Here is a 19850-nt window from a genome sequence, read left to right as displayed (position 1 = left end):
GGACATCAAATGTCAAGTACCAAGAGATAAACAGCTTGCCATATACAACTAAGAGATTTACTAGACTTCAGAACTTGGAAGGCTTAAAAAGAAAAGTTACACTGTATGATCTCACTCATATGTGGAATATAAACCAACACATGGACAGAGAAAACTGGACTGTGGTTACCAGGGGCAGTGGGGGTGGGGCGTGGGCACAAGGGGTGAAGGGAGTCATATATATGGTGATGGACAAACAAAAATGTACAACCCAAAAATTTCACAATGTTAGAAACCATTAAAACATCAATTAAAAAAAAAAAAAGAAAAGTTACAACAATGAGGTAACACTACACTCCTTATTAGAACAGCCAAAATCCAGAACACTGACACCACCAAATGCTGGTGAGGATGTGGAGCAACGGGAATTCTCATTCACTGCTGGTGGGAATACAAAATGGTACAGCCACTTGGAAGACAGTTTAGTGATTTCTTACAAAACTAAATATACTCTTATCATATGATCCAGCAATCATACTCCTTGGTATTTACCCAAAGGAGTTGAAAACTCACAGCCACACAAAAACCTGAACAAGGATGTTTATAGCAGCTTTACTTATAATTGCCAAAACCTGGAAGCAACCAAGATGTCCTTCAGAAGGTGAATGAATAAAAAAACTGTGGTTTATCCAGACAATTGAATGTTATTCAGTGAAAAAAAGAAATGAGCTATCAAGCCATGAAAAAACATGGAGGAAACTTAAATGCATATTACGAAGTGAAAGAAGCCAATCTGAAAAGGCTACATATTGTATGATTCCAACTATATGACAATTCTGGAAAAGGCAAAACCATGGAGACCATAAAAAGATCAGTGGTTGTGGGGATGAAGGGTGGATGAACAGGCAGAGCACAGAGGATTTTTAGGACAGTGAAAATACTCTGTATGATATGATAATGATGGATACGTGTCATTATACATTTTTCCAAATCCATAAAATGTACAACATCAAGAGTGAACCCTAAAGTAAACTATGGACTTTGGGTGATTATGATGTATCCTTGTAGGTTCATCCTTGGTAAAAAATGTACCATTCTGATGAGTAATGTTGATAGGGGAGGCTATGCATGTGGGGGAGTAAGAGGTATAAGGGAAATCTCTATTTTCTCAACTTTGTTGTAAACCTAAAACTGCTTTAAACAAATAAATACAAACATAAAATTAAAAAAAAAATTTTAAAGCTTAATTATTACAATAAACAAAGCATTTTTAAATAAATAGTTGAGGAAAGATATTATTTGAATCAAATACTTTTTTGTATTTAGCCTAGGTATCCAAGTTTGAAAGAAAGTGAAAATACACCAAACAATGCAAAAAAATCTCTGTATTATAACTATGTACCACAAAGGCAAAAGGACCTTTCCATTTTTGCAGAATCTTGACAACAGTGGCGCCAGTGCAAATTTCTGGCAGATGAGCAGAACTAGTCATTTACTCATTCTTTAGAAGCTAGTCCAAGTTTACATCAGTCTCCTAGTTTTACAGTGCTAGGTTTGTCATTTAATTATGTCACCTAATTTGTTAAATTAATGAAATTAATAACCTTGTTGTAACAGATTTTCCAGTTCTTCAATTCGTTCTTCATAGTCAGTTAATTCTTCTCGATGCCGACGAGTTATTTCTGTCAATTTCTGTTGATGTGCATTCTGCAATACTGACATTTCATGTTGATGGTCATCAATTTCCTGACTTCGGTTCTGCTTAAGTTCCTTAAAAAATAAAAACAAAGTTAACCACGTGTATAATCAAGAATTTACTTAAGCTATTTCATTGTTGTCCAAAACTCCGTTATTGTTAGAATAATTCTCTGAACAGGCTAAGGCTGAAAAGAATTTAAACACAGGCCCAAAATTTGGACAATTCTGAAAGATGCCACCCTTTCCTTTCTTGGGCCTTCAAAACAGTTTTTCTACTTTTAATGAGGGAACACCAATAAGAAAAAACTGAAACAAAAAGTAAGCAAAAATATCTTTGTTCCTTAGTATTTGTGACCATGAACTTCTCCTGCTAATGACATATTCCCCAATACGAGTGTCAACCTTCTGGCCAATCTGTACCTGTTGTTCTATTACCTCTGTCCTCTCACTCAGCCTTTCCTCTACCAGTCTTGATGGGACTCTCTTAAACTGTCAACCAAGGTGCCTTGCTACTCCAGTTGAGACCATGAGTCTCTCTCCTAGGAACCTGGATCTTGAGCTGAGTCCCTCAAAGAGAGAAACGGGGTGGACCAGAAGCATTATGATAGCTGTGCCGTGAAGAGTCCGTCCACTGCGTCCCACGGCCTAGATCCCTGACGCTGTTCCCCTTCCTGTCCTTCCTGAGGTCAAAACTCTTCCTTCAATCCTGTGGACAGACTACCCTGGGTCCTTCCAGTCAATCCTTTTTTGCTTTACTTAGCCAGAGATGGTTTTTGTTGCTTGTAACCAAGAATCCTAACCTATAAAAAATTAGCTTCTATTTCCTGAGAAGACAAGGGAAGTTATTCTTTAATCCTATGCACTTACTTTTGCGTCAGCACTTGGCAAGGAGCTTTACATTTAAACCTCAAAACTATCCTACAAGAGGGTATCATGATGATATCTACTTTTCTGATGATAAAATGGAAGCTTGTAAAGGTTAAGTAACTTGCCCAAAGTAGCACAGCTGGTAAATAGCAGAGCCAGGATTCAGACCAGATCTAACTCAGGAACCCACCCACATTAGTAGTATAATAATAGTAAAACCAAAAACTAAAAATTCTATACCTGACAATAATTTACACACTAAAAACAATTCACCGCCATGATAAGTATATGTAACTAAGACTTTTCTTGAAGGAAATAATTGACACAAACTAGCAAAATTCCACCAGCAAGGGAAAATAATTATTTACAATGAATATTAGCATTTTATTTTGTTAACCTTTAACCCTAAACCTTGAAACTTCAGCACCTTTGGGATTTTGTTTTAATAAAGACCGTTTTACGAGCTACAAGAGAAAATAGAGACTAATGAAATATAAACTACCTAATAAATAAATATTCAAAACCAAATGATTTTGGAGAGATATTTTTATATACCTTACTTGACAAAAAGAACAAAGAAGATACAAAACAATAAAAAGAAACAAATATCATAATCTATATAATGGCTTTTATAACTGAGCCTTTTATTAATTTAGGCTTATACTTTTAATAAGCACTTTTAGATGTATAACAGCCATTGTTCCAACAATCTGCCTTACCTTAATGATATTCTGCAGTTTGTAGATTTCATTTTGATCAAAGCTATTTGATCCTTGTGCTTTAGAAGTCTAGATCAAAAAAACAGAATTAGAAAATAATTATTTTGCTTTTCTTATAAAAGAGTCACAAACTAACTCTATTAAAAGATCCTTTTCAGAAAAGGGGCATTTTCCAGACAAATTCTGATTAAAGAATGCCAAGTACCTTTTAAAGAACCTAGTCTAATAGTGAGTAATACACAATAAATAAAAGATACCATTCAAGAGTTTGTTAACTGATTAGGGAGACAACACTTTCATAAAATAAGAAGGAAAACACCGCAGAATATTTCATTTAGCTTAACAAAACATAAATTTGATGATAATCAAGCAGCTTCCTAAACGGAAATTTCTAAAATGGAAAGTTACCCAATACCAATGCTAATAATAACCCAGTAAAAATCTTTTTTAAATGATTTTATCCAGAAGATCTCCATCCCAATACAGAATAACCTTTGGTTTGACAAGTGAATAAAAGAACTTTTGGATTCTTCTCCTCATTCAAAGCTCTATATTGTTCATTTACCTTTATTAACATTTACTACACAGTGTGTTTTGCTGTTAGTGTCACTGAGTAGATTCCGACTCCTAGCCACTCTGCGGACAGCACCGCAGAACCCTGCCCGGTCTTTTTTTTTTTTTTTTAAAGATTTTATTTATTTATTTTTGCCCCAAAGCCCCAGCAGATAGTTGTATGTCATAGCTGCACATCCTACTAGTTGCTGTATGTGGGACGCGGCCTCAGCATGGCCGGAGAAGCGGTGCGTCGGTGCACGCCCGGGATCCGAACCCGGGCCGCCAGCAGCGGAGCGCGTGCACTTAACCGCTAAGCCACCGGGCCGGCCCCCCTGCCCGGTCTTTTTGCGCCACCCTCCCACCTTCCAGCCTATCTCAGACAATGCTTTGCTGCTATTCACAGGGTTTTCATGGCCAATTTTTTCGGAAGTGGGTGGCCAGGTCCTTTTTCCTAGTCTGTCCTAGTCTGGAATCTCCACTGAAACCTGTCCACCATAGGTGACTCTGCTGGTATTTGAAATACTGGAGGCATAGTTTTCAGCATCACAGCAACACACAGCCACCACAGCATGACAACTGACAGACAGGAGGTGTGGTTCTCCGAGTGGGAAACAAACCCGGGCCATGGCAGTGAGAATGCCGAATCTTAACCACTAGACCACCAGGGCCGGCCACACAATGTGTTAAGGAACCAAAATGGATGAAAAACGGAACACAGTATAATGGAAAGAACACAGGATTTGGAGTTGAAAGACTTGTGTCTGAATCACAACTTAATCACTGTGACAGTGACTATGTTACTTAAACTTTTACTTGCTTATCTGCAAAACAGAGGTAATAAATACCTCCCACAGTTATTAAGGATAATGTAGTCTATACTCCGATAATATATGTGGAAACATAAAGTATAATACAAATATTAATTTTTCTTGTGCCTTGCTAGAAAATTAAGTCCCCTGAAAGGTCCCAATTATGTCTTTTTTACCTTTATATCCCAGTACTGGTCTGTCATACAGTAGGCATTCAAGATATGCTGAAAATCCATTTCTTCTCTGTGAAATCTTACCCTAACTAATGTTTCTTGAAATGTGTTCCTCAGATTATCAGAATCACCTGGGGTATTTATTTGTTTGAATGCAGTTTCCAATACCCTAAAATAGGCTACAAAATCCTAATCTCTGAGGGTAGGACCGGCTATTTAGAATATTATCAAGTACCCTAGGTTATTCTTAAGCATACAAAGTTAAAGAACTACTACGTTTTAGAGATAGGATATCCTCCCTAAGGTTTATTTTGGGTATTGGGAAAACCCAGAAACTAGAAACTTGGGAAGCAAGGAGGTCATTTTAATTGGGAGGATTTCTCCTTTACCTCAGATTACAATCACAAAAGATAGCAAATAATCTCTTTACTTATATATTTTATTTTTCTCTAAATTAAATCCACATGAACAATGTTCCTGTTATTTTGGGTCTCATGTCTATTGACATTGTCATAGACATAAACTCTGATATGTAAGACAAAAAAGTGTTCCCTGGAAGAAAGTTTACAGCCCTCAATAGCGAGGGTTTAATTTCTAACGCACGAGAAACAACACAAAATAGTTTAACATATTTTATAATACCTGTTATCAGATTTTCATTTTGCATATAACTAATGAAAACAGGAACCTCAGACAACATCTGAGCAAGTAGTTTCTTTTTTTGTGTGTGTGAGGAAGATCGGCCCTGAGCTAACATCCATGCCAATCCTCCTCTTTTTGCTGAGGAAGACTGGCCCTGGGCTCACATCCGTGCCCATCTTCCTCCACTTTATATGGGACGCCGCCACAGCATGGCCTGACAAGTGGTACATAGGGTGCGCGCCCGGCATCCGAACCGGGGCCAGCAGCAGCAGAGCATGTGCACTTAACTGCTACGTCACGGGGCCGGCGCTAAGCAAGTAGTTTCAAATTTGGTGCCCTGGAGACCTGGTTTCCACCAAAGAAGCCTCAGGAACTCTAGCAGCAACTCCATTTTCATTTTCTGTAAGCCCTGGGCTTGTAACTTTTTATTTTAAAACATTGTTCTGTTGCTTTAAATTTTTCTGAAAATTTCTTCCAAATGTTATACAGAAGGGGAAACTGAGGCTGAGAGAATGATAACCTGACTAAAATCACTTAGAAAGTCACTCACAGAACTAAAATTTGAATACAGGTTTTCCATTTCCTAGTCCAGGGTTCTTTCTGATACCAAAAGCTCCACACACAGCACCGGTATTTTCACTCACTCATAGTTTTCAAACACTTGAGAAAATTTTACCTACCTGAGCAATATGCCTCCAATGGCCAACTTCAGACTCAAGTCTTGAAACTTCATTTGATAATCTGTTTATTTCTTGTTGTGATGAAATTATGTCACCAAAGTCCATGTCATCGTCGTGGAAAGCTGAAGCATGATGGCTGATACCATAGCCGAATGCAGATGATGCAGTGGTTGCGGGTACACTGCCAGCTCCTGAACTTACTAACTGAGCAGCTGACTGCAGCTTCAGCAACTGGTCCTGTAGTGCAATCTGTCTTGCTTTGAGATGGCTGATTTCTACCTATATATTTATATTCCATATTTTAGAGAAGGTGTTTTAAAATAACCATATCAATCTTTTTATAGATTCATCATGTTAAAAGTTATAATAATTTGTTTAAGATTATCCAATGATAGTACTCTATCAACTGAATCCAAGTCTTCTATAACATCCCGACTATAACATTTTTATTTAAAAAACAAACATGGTTACCATAGTTAAGGCACAGATAATGTTTCAAATAGTATGAAGATCAGAATTTCACTTATCTGTTAACTAAAGCAATGAATTTCTCAGTTAATCATGCGTTTACTACCTTCTATGTATCAGGTAGTATAGACAATTTCTTAGGGTTCTGTATGTGATTATCGAACCTCAAATGATGAGAAAACGAAAGCTGTGTCAGTCTATGCATTGGAAAGTTTCCTTAGAATGTCTGTTGGAAGAGTCTTATCTAACTGATTATGGCTGGATTTAGGCCAAAATGCACCATGAGTCAGAGGTAACTTTGTATTGGCCGGCACAACACAGCTGGAAGGATGCTTTGATTTATTCATTCAATCTTCTCGGATAACACAGTGAGCCCATGTTTATTAGCCCATAAGTCCTGAAAGGAAATCACGCACTGAGAGGCCTTGGCTTTAGCCTTGGTAAAGAGGGGCCAGTGAAAATCTGACTCCACTCAGGGAGACAAGAGTATAAAAATTCTGAAACCCTGAGCAAAGTTTTGACTGAAGACTGGCAATACCAAGTCACCATCCAAAAGAAGCTATGAACACAGGACTTACCATAATGCCATACCCATTCTGAGTGACAGATTACTTAAAGCATAAAAGTGAGTAAGCTAGAGAGACGAAATAAGCTTTCTGTAAAATGCTCAAACTAATCCAGAAGACATCCTGCCACAACTGAGGAAAATCTGATACTGAGGAGACAGCCAGCAAGTGACAGTACATCTGCATGTGTAACGTCAAGCAATTAGACGAACAAAAACCAAACACAATTATGTCAAATGTCACAACAAACAGGTTTTTCATATCAGAGGCCCTTCTCTAATGGAGATTTATAGTAGTGTACAAGTTTCATTCATTTTCCCATAAATGTTATGAAGCAGATTGCATCTTTGGGGAACATGAACATCACAATGAGGGCAGTAAATAGATTCAGAAAATAGCAGATCTAAAGAATATTCATATATTATCTTTCATTCTAGTAAAAAGTACTGAAATCCACAATTTTTTCAAATGTAGCTGTAATACAAAGAAAGTTCTCATTATACAACAGACATAAGTTGTAGAGTTAAAAAGTGCAAGCTCTAATAACAAAGAGGCATTTCTAAACTTGAATGCTTAATTTGCCCTCCAATATCAATAGTTAAGTAGAACAGAAAATGCCAACATTTTCCAGAGTAGTATTTTCAACCAGGATGTGTTTAGCATCAGAATCATCTAGGGAGTTTTGGAAAAATACCAATACAAGGGCCTCCTCCCAATACATTAAATCAGAATCTCCTGGAGGACATGAGCATGTGTGTTTTTGTTAAAGTGTCACTTACGATTCAGCTGTAACCCCCTGGGTAGGAACTACTGCTCTATTGTAACATCTGTAAGTCAGTGCTGCTGAAAGTGCAGCCCGTGGACTGATGCCAGGAATGTCTCCTACCAGTCCATGACAAGATAAGTACAGAAATTGAAAGAGGAAGGCTTAAAGACTTCTAAAGCAATTTGACAGAGTACTTTTATATCTTTTGAACCTTAAAAAAAACAGTGGGCTTTTAAGTTTAATTTGAACTTGTAACTTTGGTTTTTTAGGTTCATTTTATTTTTGTAGTAATTCATTTTTATTGTATTTTATGAAATCAATTCCCAACAGATTGGAAACTTCAGCTCTTCTTTAAATGTTTGCATTTATCTTTAATGTGGTTTACTTTTATTTTTCATCTTAGTATGTCATTAAAGGAAGTAGAAATCAATGTATCTAAATTTTAAAAACCCAAATATGAAGTTATGGTAGAAATGAACATTTAATCAACAAGCTGAAGAACACCCAAATGGATAATAAAACAAGAAATAGTTCAATTAAATAGAAGTATTTACTGAATTCCACTTACGTACTAAACAAAAGAGAATTCAGCAACAGAATGAAACATAGGGACACAGCCTACATTTTAAGAATTCATAACAACATCGGTTAAATTATATAATATCTATTACCAGCACTGCAAAGATAAGCCAATTCCCAAATAACCATTTCTATCAAACTAAAGGGGAAAAAATTTATAGAACAGTGTAAGTCTACTATAAAATACTTAATATTCTGTTTTTCCCTGGAAAATCAAGTAAATGCCACTATAACACATACTAACACTTGTAGTTAAAATCATTTTTTAAAAGATAAATGTCATTAGCAACAATCCACTGATTTAAAACAATTTTAGGTACAGATAAAAAATTAGGTTTCATAAAATCAGAAATTATAAGCAACAGATGCCTGAAGATATTTTATACAAAGACTTTTCTTCTTTTGGATAGTAGAAATTAAACTCCACAAAGGTTAGTTTATGTGATATAAACTTAATAGAAAAGCTTACAGAGTTCTTGTTAAATTAGTAATATCAAACTGAGTTGGGAATTATTAACTTCAACACATTTTCAATATTTTTATGGATCTAAATATAACTCTTAAAAACTTTCCTAATACATTACAGTGAAATGAATATGAAGTAACTGTAATAATCTTTACCTCTTTCTGTTGTAGTTGATGTCGATAACTTGCAGATTGCTGCTTTATTTGAAGTTCTGATGCTTCATGCTTCTCTTCTAGATCAGTACAAAGCTTTTTAAGCCTCTCATTCTAGAAGCAAAGAAAAAAGTATTTTCAACAAAAGAATGAAAGTTAAGATGTTACTAACAGTTACGTGCATGGCATTATGAAAAACATACTGCTTCCCACAATAAAAGATGTATATAGAAGGTCTCAGACAGAATTCTGGCCTTTAAAATACATTTTCAATTAACGTTACAAATGCAATAAGCATGTTTATAAAGATTATGCATAATTCTGAACCAAAGTAAAAAAAAAACTTGCTCAGTTTGATTTTCTGCTAAGAAAAAGCCCCTGATCAATGTTTTCCCCATCTCTGTAAACCCAGTGTCTAGCATACAGTAGGCAATGTCTGGTAAATATATGAACTAGATTCCACGTTTGAACTTTTGTTTTCTCCCCAACAGTAGAACTTTTCAAAAAAATCTTTCTAAAAAAGACTTCTGGGTGAAGTACAAGTAGGAGGCCAAAGCCTCAGATTCCTTGTCTGCCTGAACCCCAGGCTCCTGAGGCACTTCTGAACAATACCATTTGAAAACCACTACTAAAACTCAGTTTGAAAAACTACAATTAGAAGTACACAAAATATTCCAAGTATAATTCAATGAATCTAGACATCACAGTCCTTTAAGATGTTGGAAAATACGAAAAAAAATTACTTAAATTTTATGAACCTAATTATCTTAACCATTTATCATTCCTTGACATTTGAATGAATAAGGATATAATGGACCAATAGAAATGGACACTAAAACTTTCTGCAAAAAGGAACTTACAAATTATTACAGATAATTTACTAAGAATTCCACTAACATATCGACACACACAGTTTAACAATGATAACTCAGAACAGGGAAGACCGATGGTGGGAAAGAAAGCTCCCGCTAGAAGGTGAAGACTTCTTCACTTTAAGGATGTCATCTGTTTTCTTTTTTTGCTGTCAGTACCCACAAGTTGATTCCCACTCCTAGCAACCCTGGGAACAGCAGAGGAGAACCTGCCCAGTCTTTCTGCGCCCTCCTCTTAGTTTTCAGCATCACAGCAACATGCAGCCACCACAGTATGACAACCAACAGACTGGTGGTGTGGTTCCCTGATCAGGAAACGAACCCAGGCCACTCTTAACCACTAGACCACCAGGGCTGGCCTGTTTTCTTCTTAGCTTCTAGGAATTTCTTATATCAACAGATGTGAAAATTATGACCCAAGGAGATTATATGAATTTCCAGATAAAATCAATGGAGTAAATTAAAAGAAAATATTACAACATACACAATCCTAGTTTGGGAGTCTATCTTCTGAAATCTAACACAGACCTTGGTTATCTTGAAGAAATAAGAAGAAACAGGACCAGTGGTCAAACAACTAATTACTTTCTATTCTACTGGCTGCATTTGCATGATTTTCTGTGAGCTGCTAACATGAAAAACACCATACATAATTGAAGCAATATACTGAAGTCAAAACCTAGTCATAAAAGTCCACTCTAGGCTTTCTCACATAAAAACACTTAAGGCTATTTGTTCAAATCTGATTAATAGCTAGAATTCAAAAACTTTGAAGTTGGCCAATACCTAAATGGTTGTCTCCCCTCATCTCCCTAGCCACAGAGAGTCAGAATGGTTGAAAAGCACATGAAGGACAGCCTCTCTTCATGTGGCTGACCCATAACATACCAGGAGTTGTCAGTGGCCATATTTTCTATTATGTGGAATATAGAGCAGAGGGGGCTGGTCTGAAAGGAGAAAAGAATAAACAAACAAAAGAACAGAGAGGAGTAAAAATGAGAGACAGATTCCTGATGCCCTCCAGTTCAGGAGGTAGCCCCTTCCTAAAGACTGGCTACAATTCCCACTCTCGGAATTCATGAGATACTCATATCCTTAAATTATTCCATCCTGCTTAACCCTTGTTATACCATAAAGGTCTAGTGGAACTAATTTTAGTCTGTGAGTTTCTTTTTTGAGCAGTCCTAACTATCTGTAAGGACCGATATTTATGACTTTTATTCTTTCTTAGAGGTCTTCCAACAGAGAAAATTTATTTTTTCTAATAAAATAAAACTCTTTCTATCTTGCAATTACCATAAGGGTACACTGGACCCTTTTATAAATCTAAGAATAATCACGGGATCGTAATGATCTTGTTTTTCCTGTATCTTAAAACATTTCAAAACAATTAAAAATTGAAACATTCTGCTGTTTTATCATTCCAAGAATAATTTTATCATTATTCATCAATTATTCCCAACTATGCTAAAGAGACTTAAACAATAAGAAAACGGAAGACTGATGAAATCACCTAGAAGAATGATGCAATAGTGAAATAACCAGTTTTCTGACTGCATTGCCCATGCTATTGCCATAATCTTTTAAAAAGGAAAAAGCAATCTGGAGACACCATCTTTGTAGCTTTTTCCTTCTTTTATTGAACACAGTTGAAAATTCAGAATTTTCGTTTTTCAACAAACAGAAGAAAACTGACAGAGGAAAATATTTCACAACTGTTAGACGACTAAGAAGATAAATGTAGAGAGACAGAAAACAGTACTCTAGAGCCTAATGTTTATGGTGAGACCGAGTATAGAAGGAAAATCTCAGACAAGTCTTCAAAGAACAATATCCTAGATAAATTTTCTCAAACTCAAGAATTGATGAGTGAACAATATATTTCTAAGAACAAAAAGGAAATATGGTGTTCTCATCAAGTTGGTCATTCAATAAGAAAAGATTTTATCTCACAATAATTTGTGACAAGGACCTGAACCATTCCACTTTGCTAAATGGATATGTGACAGTATTCTTTCATTATACATGATATTCATACACCAACATTTACTTGATATAGTTCATACATGGACAAATGCTGAAGGCAGGTGTGTATACAAAGGTGACTGAGAGGTAACAGATGACATAAAAACAAAAAAAAATCAGTGTAGTGATCATTCTGATTGGTATTTATAAATCTAAGAATAAAAATGCTTTGTAACTATGGAGCAAAGATGACAGCCATTGTCTCTCCAACAAAATCATGAGCCCTCAAAGTTTTCAAAAGTATTGGTTATAACAACACAGTCAAGAAAAAGAACCAGAAGTAATGAAAAGCTAAAACCTACTAGGGATAACTGAAATCTGGAATCAGTATTTACAAGATAAGATACATTCCAGTTCATGCATAAGAGTTAATGAGCAGTTAACTGCATTCAGAGAACGTTGCCTATTTTGAGTATATATGTTTTCAACACTAGAAACATATGGAATAAAAATCTGGATTTGCTATATATAAGTTCTTATTAAAATTTCTAAAGTTTTTCACTATCACTTTATTCTTCCGTAAATTATTTGTAAATTATTTAATATAAAAAAATGTAAGAGTCCACTGGATCCAGATGGTAAACGTGATGAGTATTTTTCTTGGCATAGAGGGTTAAATTAGCTCAGGTTAGTTGCTGTTACTTGCAACTGAAGAAACCTAACTAATTCAGTCAGCGTCAAATATTAACATCTGTAAACAAATCTAATTTCCTCTGAAAAACACACTGCCCTCTATCTCTAGTAAAACTTTCTAAATAGAATTTCACATTGTAAGTTTCCTGACGACTTCAATCACATCTTCACCTTATTCTCTTATTGCACAGTCACATAAGGGGTTAGGGTATGAAGTGCTTATGTGCTGACGTAAGGTGAGAATCATGTATAGTCAAAATCATCTCAGAAAATAAAGCCCTTGGGAAGTCCGTCTGTTTTCCTCTAGTATTTGAGTAGCTCATGCTACTTTGAATAAGCACCAAATGAGGAAGCTAGCTTTCATCTGGGGATGTATTATACCAAAAATAAATATTTCTAAACACTGAAATCATACTTGCCATTGTCCAATGATAACATTCTGAGAGAGATTAGAATTGAGATCAACAGAGTGGCAGAAGATTTCTATCTCCTTTCTCAAGCTCAATACAGAGCAGACATTCATTAAGCAGGTCAACCCTATTTACCTTCCCCTCCAAATGTACACTGGCAAATGTACCTAAATTAATGCCACTACACACAGCTCTGCCATTTAATTTTTCTGGGTGGGCCTGTACTAATGAGTGCTTTCTCAAGGGTTTCTTTAGAGACTAAAGAAGCTACTAAGTTCGTCTGTCACTAAAGCACCTATTTATTAGGTAATTACAGCTAAGGTCTCTTAAGTGCCACCAAATTGCCATCTTCTATTGAGGCAGAATACTACTGTAGTTCCTCTCAAGAGGTCCCTCTACTTTCACCATGGTAAAACCAGACTAGATTCAATAATGTTTATTGTCAGTAAATATTTTCTTAGATTTATATTCAATTTTCTCTTCTTATGGGCTTAGCATAAAGGAGAACATGCTTTCCACAGTCCCCTGAGAATATCTTTTGCTGAAATACTATTAAGTGTTCCCTCACTATTCTTATCCAAAGGTTAAACAGTTGAGTGTCTTTAGTACTTTACAATAGATCCCACTTTAAATCCTTTCCTTTTCTTTACGGCTTTCCTTTGAACCCTTTCCAAGTTTTCCCCATCCTTATTAAGTACAATGTCCAGAGCCAGTCACCATGAGGCAGTGACTAATAATGAAAAAAATGATAAAATTAATTTCCTATTCCTATATTCTTAACTTCTTTGTATACAAATATCATATTTTTTTTAATGTTAGGGAATTAAAAACCTCTAGATTAATCAGAATTGCATTCTTCACACCATACTTAAATAAATGTACTACTGCAATTTAGCACACTGTTAGAACAGTAAATCTTTGCTAATGATAAATTGTTGCCACTATTACTTCTCCATTTGGCAACTTTCCTACTTTCAGCATATAGAAGCAGAGATGGGAATATTAAATAGCAAAGTGCAGTAACACGTAAACATATTCTTCATCTAAAGGAAGACGATAATGCTTAAAAAACTGACATAAAGGGGAAGAGATAAAAAGTGGTAAGCAGTGCATTAAAAAGAGAGGACTGAAATAAAGTATGAATAACTTTCAGGACTTCAAAAAAGAAAAATCTAAGTTCAATAGTAGTCTTTAATTTTCCTTACCTCTGATCTTAGGATTGCATGAATGGCTTCAATTTCCTTTCTCCTAGAATTAGGTAATTCTGCTACGAAAGAAACAGCATATACTGAATATATGATCAACATCATGTGAAGTAATTAACAGGCATTTTAAGGAAAATATATTTCACTGAGCTTTAAACAGAATGGTATGCTGATCTGAGAACAAATTCAGAAGACAAGTATCACTTCATTTTTATCACAACTTTCTATTGCCACAAATGTTCTTTATTGCCATATAAGTGATTCTTTTTGTCTACCTTCTACATTCTAGGATGTCTATCTTTACCCCTGGAAGTATTCATTAAAATTTTGTTATCAAGTTTTACAAATTAAATCTCTCTCTGATGGCTTAGAATGAAACTTACGCAACTGGGGTTTAAGACTTTATTTCTAACTTCTGCTCCCAATTTGTCGGAAGTGCCATCAAGTCAATTCCATCTCCTAGCAACCTTGTATACGGCAGAGCAGAACTCGTCCCCATCTTTTTGCACCATCCTCGCACCGGAGCTATATCAGAGAGTGCTCCGCTGCTATTCATAGGGTTTTCATGGCCAATTTTTTGAAAGTGGGTGGCCAGGTCCTTCTTCCCAGTCTGTCTTGGTCTGGAAGCTCTGCTGAAACCTGTCCACCATGGGTGACCCTGCTGGTATTTGAAATAACCAGTGGCACAGCTTCCAGCATCACAGAAACACACAGCCGCCACAGTATGACAACCAACAGATCTGCTCCCCATACTATCAAATAATTAATGACCTATAAACAAAGAATGAAAATGCACCAAAAGAACACTTATTTCAAGTAACATGGACACAATATATTTAAAATGGGTAACGAGCTCAGTCTGGTTTTGTACATTTTCATTTAAAAGGAGAGTCAGAGGCCAGCACTGCCAAAATGGCACTGTTGATGGTGCCAGAATCTCATCATCACCCACAGAGTTATTTTTTTCTAATTACTAGTATTTTTCATCACAGCACTTTAATACTATAAAAATAACTTCTCTGAATTACAGTTTAAATCAAAAGAAAATACAAATGGCATCCAATAACAACAGTGACAAACCCGCTCTTCTTGTTTTGAAAACCACCAGGCAGGGTTGCTTCTGTGGTTGTTTATACATCTTGCTTGAAACTCTGGAAAGACTGTCTAATTGCTACTCAGAAGAGAACCAATTATAACCTAATCTGTTTAGGAAGGTAATTGTTAGAAGCAGCAACTGTTACAAAGAGGGATTAAAAAAAAGGTTTATGTAGACTTCCCCCACTCACCCCCCCAAAAAATCCTGGCCTTTTTAAGAATAAAGGGAAGATGTTATGCAAACCAAAAAATTCTTCCTTAACGAGGGAAAACAAAAATAACAGCTACCGTTTATTAATGCTTACTATTTGCTAGGCACAGTGCTAGGCATTTTACACTCATGATTTCATTTAATATTCCCAACCTCATGGTAGGTATGATTATCTCTATGTAACAGATAAGCAAACTCCGCTTTTTAGAGGTTAAGTATTTAATAATTTGCCAAAGATCCCACAATTTGTAATGCATGGAAGTGTAATTTCAATTCATGTCTGATTTAAAAGCCCAAGCTCCTAACCTTGAAGAAATCAATAGAGTGTCTGGTAGAATAGCAACTTTCTCATATTGTAAACATGGATGATTTTCAAGCTGTACCAACAGTGCTATTTTGGAACTGCTATCTTGTTCACTGCTGGCACAGGATAGACACTCAATAAATACTTGTTGAATGAATAAATGAACTATACTCTGACCCTATTTTTAAATGATTTACAAAATCAATAAATTAGGTGTTAAGCAAGTCCCATTTTAACACAAAGGCAAAACAATAAAAGCATTAAGCAACTTTGCAGATTTTTAATCACTCAGCAAAATTTTTTCTGAGCACCTACTATGTACCAAGAAAGATGCCACATACTGGTAATATAAAGATAAATAAAATACAGTCCCTACCCTGGGCATCAAGGGAAGAGAGAAATTATAACTCCACATGGTAAGTGTTGTTAGAAAGAGATCCACAAGGTTCTGTTACAACAGAGCTCACTGCATCAACTCAATCTGCCACGGAGTGAGAATGGTTTCACCGAGTACTTGACATGTGAACAGGGTCGTACAGGAAAAATTGTCTTCTGGGTAGAGGAAGGTAGAGGAGCAAGTAGAAAAAGAAGGGCTTTCTATGCAGAGGCTTGGAGTTGTAGGTACCTCACAAAACTCCATGTGGCAGAAGCTCTGGGTGCAAGCCTGCATGTGTATGTTAATGTGCATATGTGTGGCAAGTGGGACAGAAGGGGAGGGGAACAGGAGGTAAGACTGGAAACGGTAGGTTGAACCCAGAGAGGACAGGTTTCTGGTCTCCCCAAACTAAGAGGTTTGGACTTTATCCCGTAAGTAACAGTCAACAGATTTTAAAGCACACTTGTTTGCAGAAATGTAACTGGCAACACAACAGGAAATGGAGTGGAGTAGGGAGATATGGGCAACAGGACCTGAAAGAGAAACAGTGCACGGGAGACATAATGGGGGTCTGAACTAAAAAAGGAGGAGTGAAAAGGAAAGACAACATAAGAAACAATTCTGGCACAGGATGAATAAGATTTGGTGACCAATTTGGTGAAGTAGGAGATGAAAAAGAAAAAGGCAAAACAAAGATGACAAAGACTTCTAGTTTCGGAGATCGGGGAGATAGTGAAACCATTAAGACTGAGAATACAGCAGCACATTTAGAGAGAAGAACAAAATGAATTCCACCTAAAGCGTGCAGGACCTCCAGATTGGAGGAAGCATATTTTCTGGCTAAGGGTCAAAGGACTAGCCAACTGTTTTCCCCCTATGTAGGACACAAGAAGAGACTAGTCGTTTCCCCTGGTATCCAGCCCTTCACTGCTTCTATTTGCCCTCAAGGTCACATGACCCTCTCCTGGACACAGGAAGAATTTCTTTTACTCCCATCACCAACCTGTCCTATCTGATGTACCTCCCTCCCAAGGGGTAGACCAAGCAGCAAAACGGATTTCAGCAGCTCCCCAATCTTCCTCTCTTCTAAAGAGACCCCAGTGAAATCCTAATATTGTCTTTTTATCAAACTATCTTTCTCTATTTCAACCAAATAAATACGAAGGCTCAGTTAAATAAGGATAAAAAAATTAAAGCAGAATGCTAATTTATTAATTTATAAGAAATAAAAATAAGCAGTTCCTTCCTGGCAAAGGAACTGTTCTCATCCAAAAGTCCAGCCTTCCTCTCTCTGGAAGCAGACCTAGATGGAAATTCAAGAACTCTTTTGATCTAAATACTGCTTGCTGAAAGAAACATCAAGAAAATAAAATAGTAATTAACTTAACCATCGATTACCATGTAACTCTGGGTCACTATTCATTAGTAAAACAAAATGAGGACTGCAAAAATGAGCGAAGGTTGCTAAGGACAACCAAAGAAGAGGGTATCTTCCTTGTTCTACCGTCAAAAAATGAGAGGAACGGGCAATCAGGCACAAAAAGACATTTTCAGCTGGAACGCTGTAACGTGTCACCAGAATAAGCAAAAATATAAAATAACTAATAGGAAAAACATAGATAGCCATGTTTCACTAGCAATAATTTCAAGTCAGAAAGGCTAAGAATCACCAAATATTTTAATGAGTTACTTCAACTATTACAAAAAACGAAGAAAACAAGAAAAAGTGACTATGTGTCCTAGAACTAATTATTTTTTTAAACTGTGTCAGTATAAAGGAAGAAGATCAAAATCAGTACTGCCCCCAAGTTAAGGGCAAAGCAAGCGGTGGGCGTGGATGAACCAAACAAAAATAAACTAGAATCGACGTGGGAGCAGTTTCGCTCTGCTCGGAGATACCCCGCGAATTTAAAGGGAGGAGAACCAGAACTCTTCCCCCAGACTGCAGTGGTCTTTCATCACTGAAAACCGGTTAAGAAGAGGCAAAAAGGAGTCTAAGAAAAGGGCGGAGTGACACTCCTCTGCGACCCGTCCGCGCCTCATGACGGATGGAAGGGGGGACCAAACGGAGGCTCCCAGGGTCCCAGAAAAACCCTCCCTCCCATCGCTCCAGCTGTTACCTTCCACTTCCTCCGTGCCCTCCAACAGCATGTCCTTCGTAAAGTTGGAAATCTGGCCAGTGAGGGAGGCCAGGCTGCCCCCGACTTGACCCAGAGACTGGCCCAAGCCGGAGCCGAGGCCCCCCAACCAGGACGACATCGCTGCGGGTTAGAGAACGATCTGGTCCGCTCCGAGAAAAGCGTCCAGCCTCGTCGGACGACCTCGCCAAATGTCCTCGAACCGCTGCCTCCGCGGGACCAGTCCGAATCAAAACGCTCAGGATTCGATAACACAATGAGGGGTTCCCAGGCAACGCCGGTTCCCGGGTTCGCACGAACGGCCCGGCTCTGCCTAGAAACGCAGAGGCCTGGCCTGGGACTTTACCAGGGGCCCGCCTCCAGGGACACAGTCACCGCCGGGGCACAGCGGGGCCTCCGCTCATCCCTACGACTTCCCACCGTCCGGGTTGGGCCACTTCTTCCTCTGCTTTAGTGACTTTCCCCAGTTCCGTGGGCAACTCCTGCCAACTCAACGCCGGCCGCCATGACACCCACTCTGGACGCGGCGACGGACCATAGAGAGGCGTCGCCGTGCTGTAGAAGGGCCCTGCGGAGCCGCCGGTCGTGTCCTTGGCGCAAGGGAGCGTGGGATCGCGGAGGACCGAGTGCGGCCGGCCGGGGCCGCCGCCTCCAGCGCAGGGTAAGGGCAGCTTGCGTGCAGCCCGCTCGTTTTGGCGGCTAGGGGAGTAGCCTCAAGGACCCGCGGTGAAACGGCGCTCTCGGTCAGCTGCAGCTGGTGGGTGCCCCTCGGAGCCGGCGTGTCCTGGGAACCCTGTGGACCCTCACCGTGTTGGTGAAACCTGGGTATTTTAATTCTGACTACACCCGCGAAGGCAGCGGTGCGAGGACAATTGGCGGGGTCGCTCCACCGCGCAGGAAGCGGCTTTACATAAGTGATCACACGTTACTGCATCGATTATTCAAGAACCTCTCAAGGGCTGCTCTGTGCCCGGCACCACGGTAGCAGCTGAGGATACACAGATAAAAAGGATGAGTTGCAAACTCAAGAGTCCAGGGAGGAAACACACGGATATTGATTACCTTCTATAGTACAGATTTCTTCTGGTGCCTTTCCAGCTCACAGTAGAAACTATGTCTTCTTTAACATACGAAGAGCTTTATTTATGAAGCCAACTTCACCTGTAAAGACACAGACAACCTTTTTTCAGAATAGCTCATTAGAGTACAGCACGGCAACTTAATATAGAAAAAAATGCTGTTCCAATAAATTCTCCTGTGGTATTGGTGGCACTAGCTGTGCAAGTGCCCACCCCTCCCACAATCTGGTTACACAAGTTGGTGTACACACTAGAGTGTCCTGCCTTCCTTGCTTTCCTCCGTAAAGGAAGAAAGGTCACGTGACTTACAAGGACTTGCGGCAATGATACGTGGGCACACAGTACCTGGCCAGAAAGGCTACCATGTTTTTGCTTTCAAAAGA

At 38.1% G+C, this 19850-nt stretch overlaps 1 protein-coding gene across 4 annotated transcripts in view; it reads right to left on the bottom strand.

Moving 5' to 3' along the window:
* TRIP11 (thyroid hormone receptor interactor 11) overlaps positions 1–18918 on the bottom strand; it is a 64042-nt gene extending 45124 nt beyond the window's left edge. The window contains exons 1-6 of one of the 4 annotated variants that reach the window (XR_015556128.1): positions 18371–18918; positions 14265–14326; positions 9123–9233; positions 6123–6401; positions 3264–3332; positions 1584–1749 (exon numbers count right to left, since the gene is read on the bottom strand). Coding sequence is in view for 3 of the 4 variants with exons in the window: in XM_087448038.1 (XP_087304164.1) it covers positions 1584–1749; positions 3264–3332; positions 6123–6401; positions 9123–9233; positions 14265–14326; positions 18371–18509 (826 nt within the window). In the remaining variant the exon portion in view is untranslated. The remainder of the gene's footprint in view (positions 1–1583; positions 1750–3263; positions 3333–6122; positions 6402–9122; positions 9234–14264; positions 14327–18370) is intronic. The other 3 variants (XM_087448038.1, XM_004434208.3, XM_014790500.2) reach the window with 3 other exon arrangements.
* Between the last annotated feature and the right edge of the window lie 932 nt (positions 18919–19850).

Source organism: Ceratotherium simum, chromosome 24 (assembly GCF_057802395.1).
Source record: "Ceratotherium simum simum isolate JZ-2026a chromosome 24, ASM5780239v1, whole genome shotgun sequence".
In the NCBI taxonomy this organism is placed as follows: Eukaryota; Metazoa; Chordata; class Mammalia; order Perissodactyla; family Rhinocerotidae; genus Ceratotherium; species Ceratotherium simum.
The sequence above is the reverse complement of the archived record's forward strand: the minus strand, read 5'-3'. Positions and strand labels throughout refer to the sequence as shown.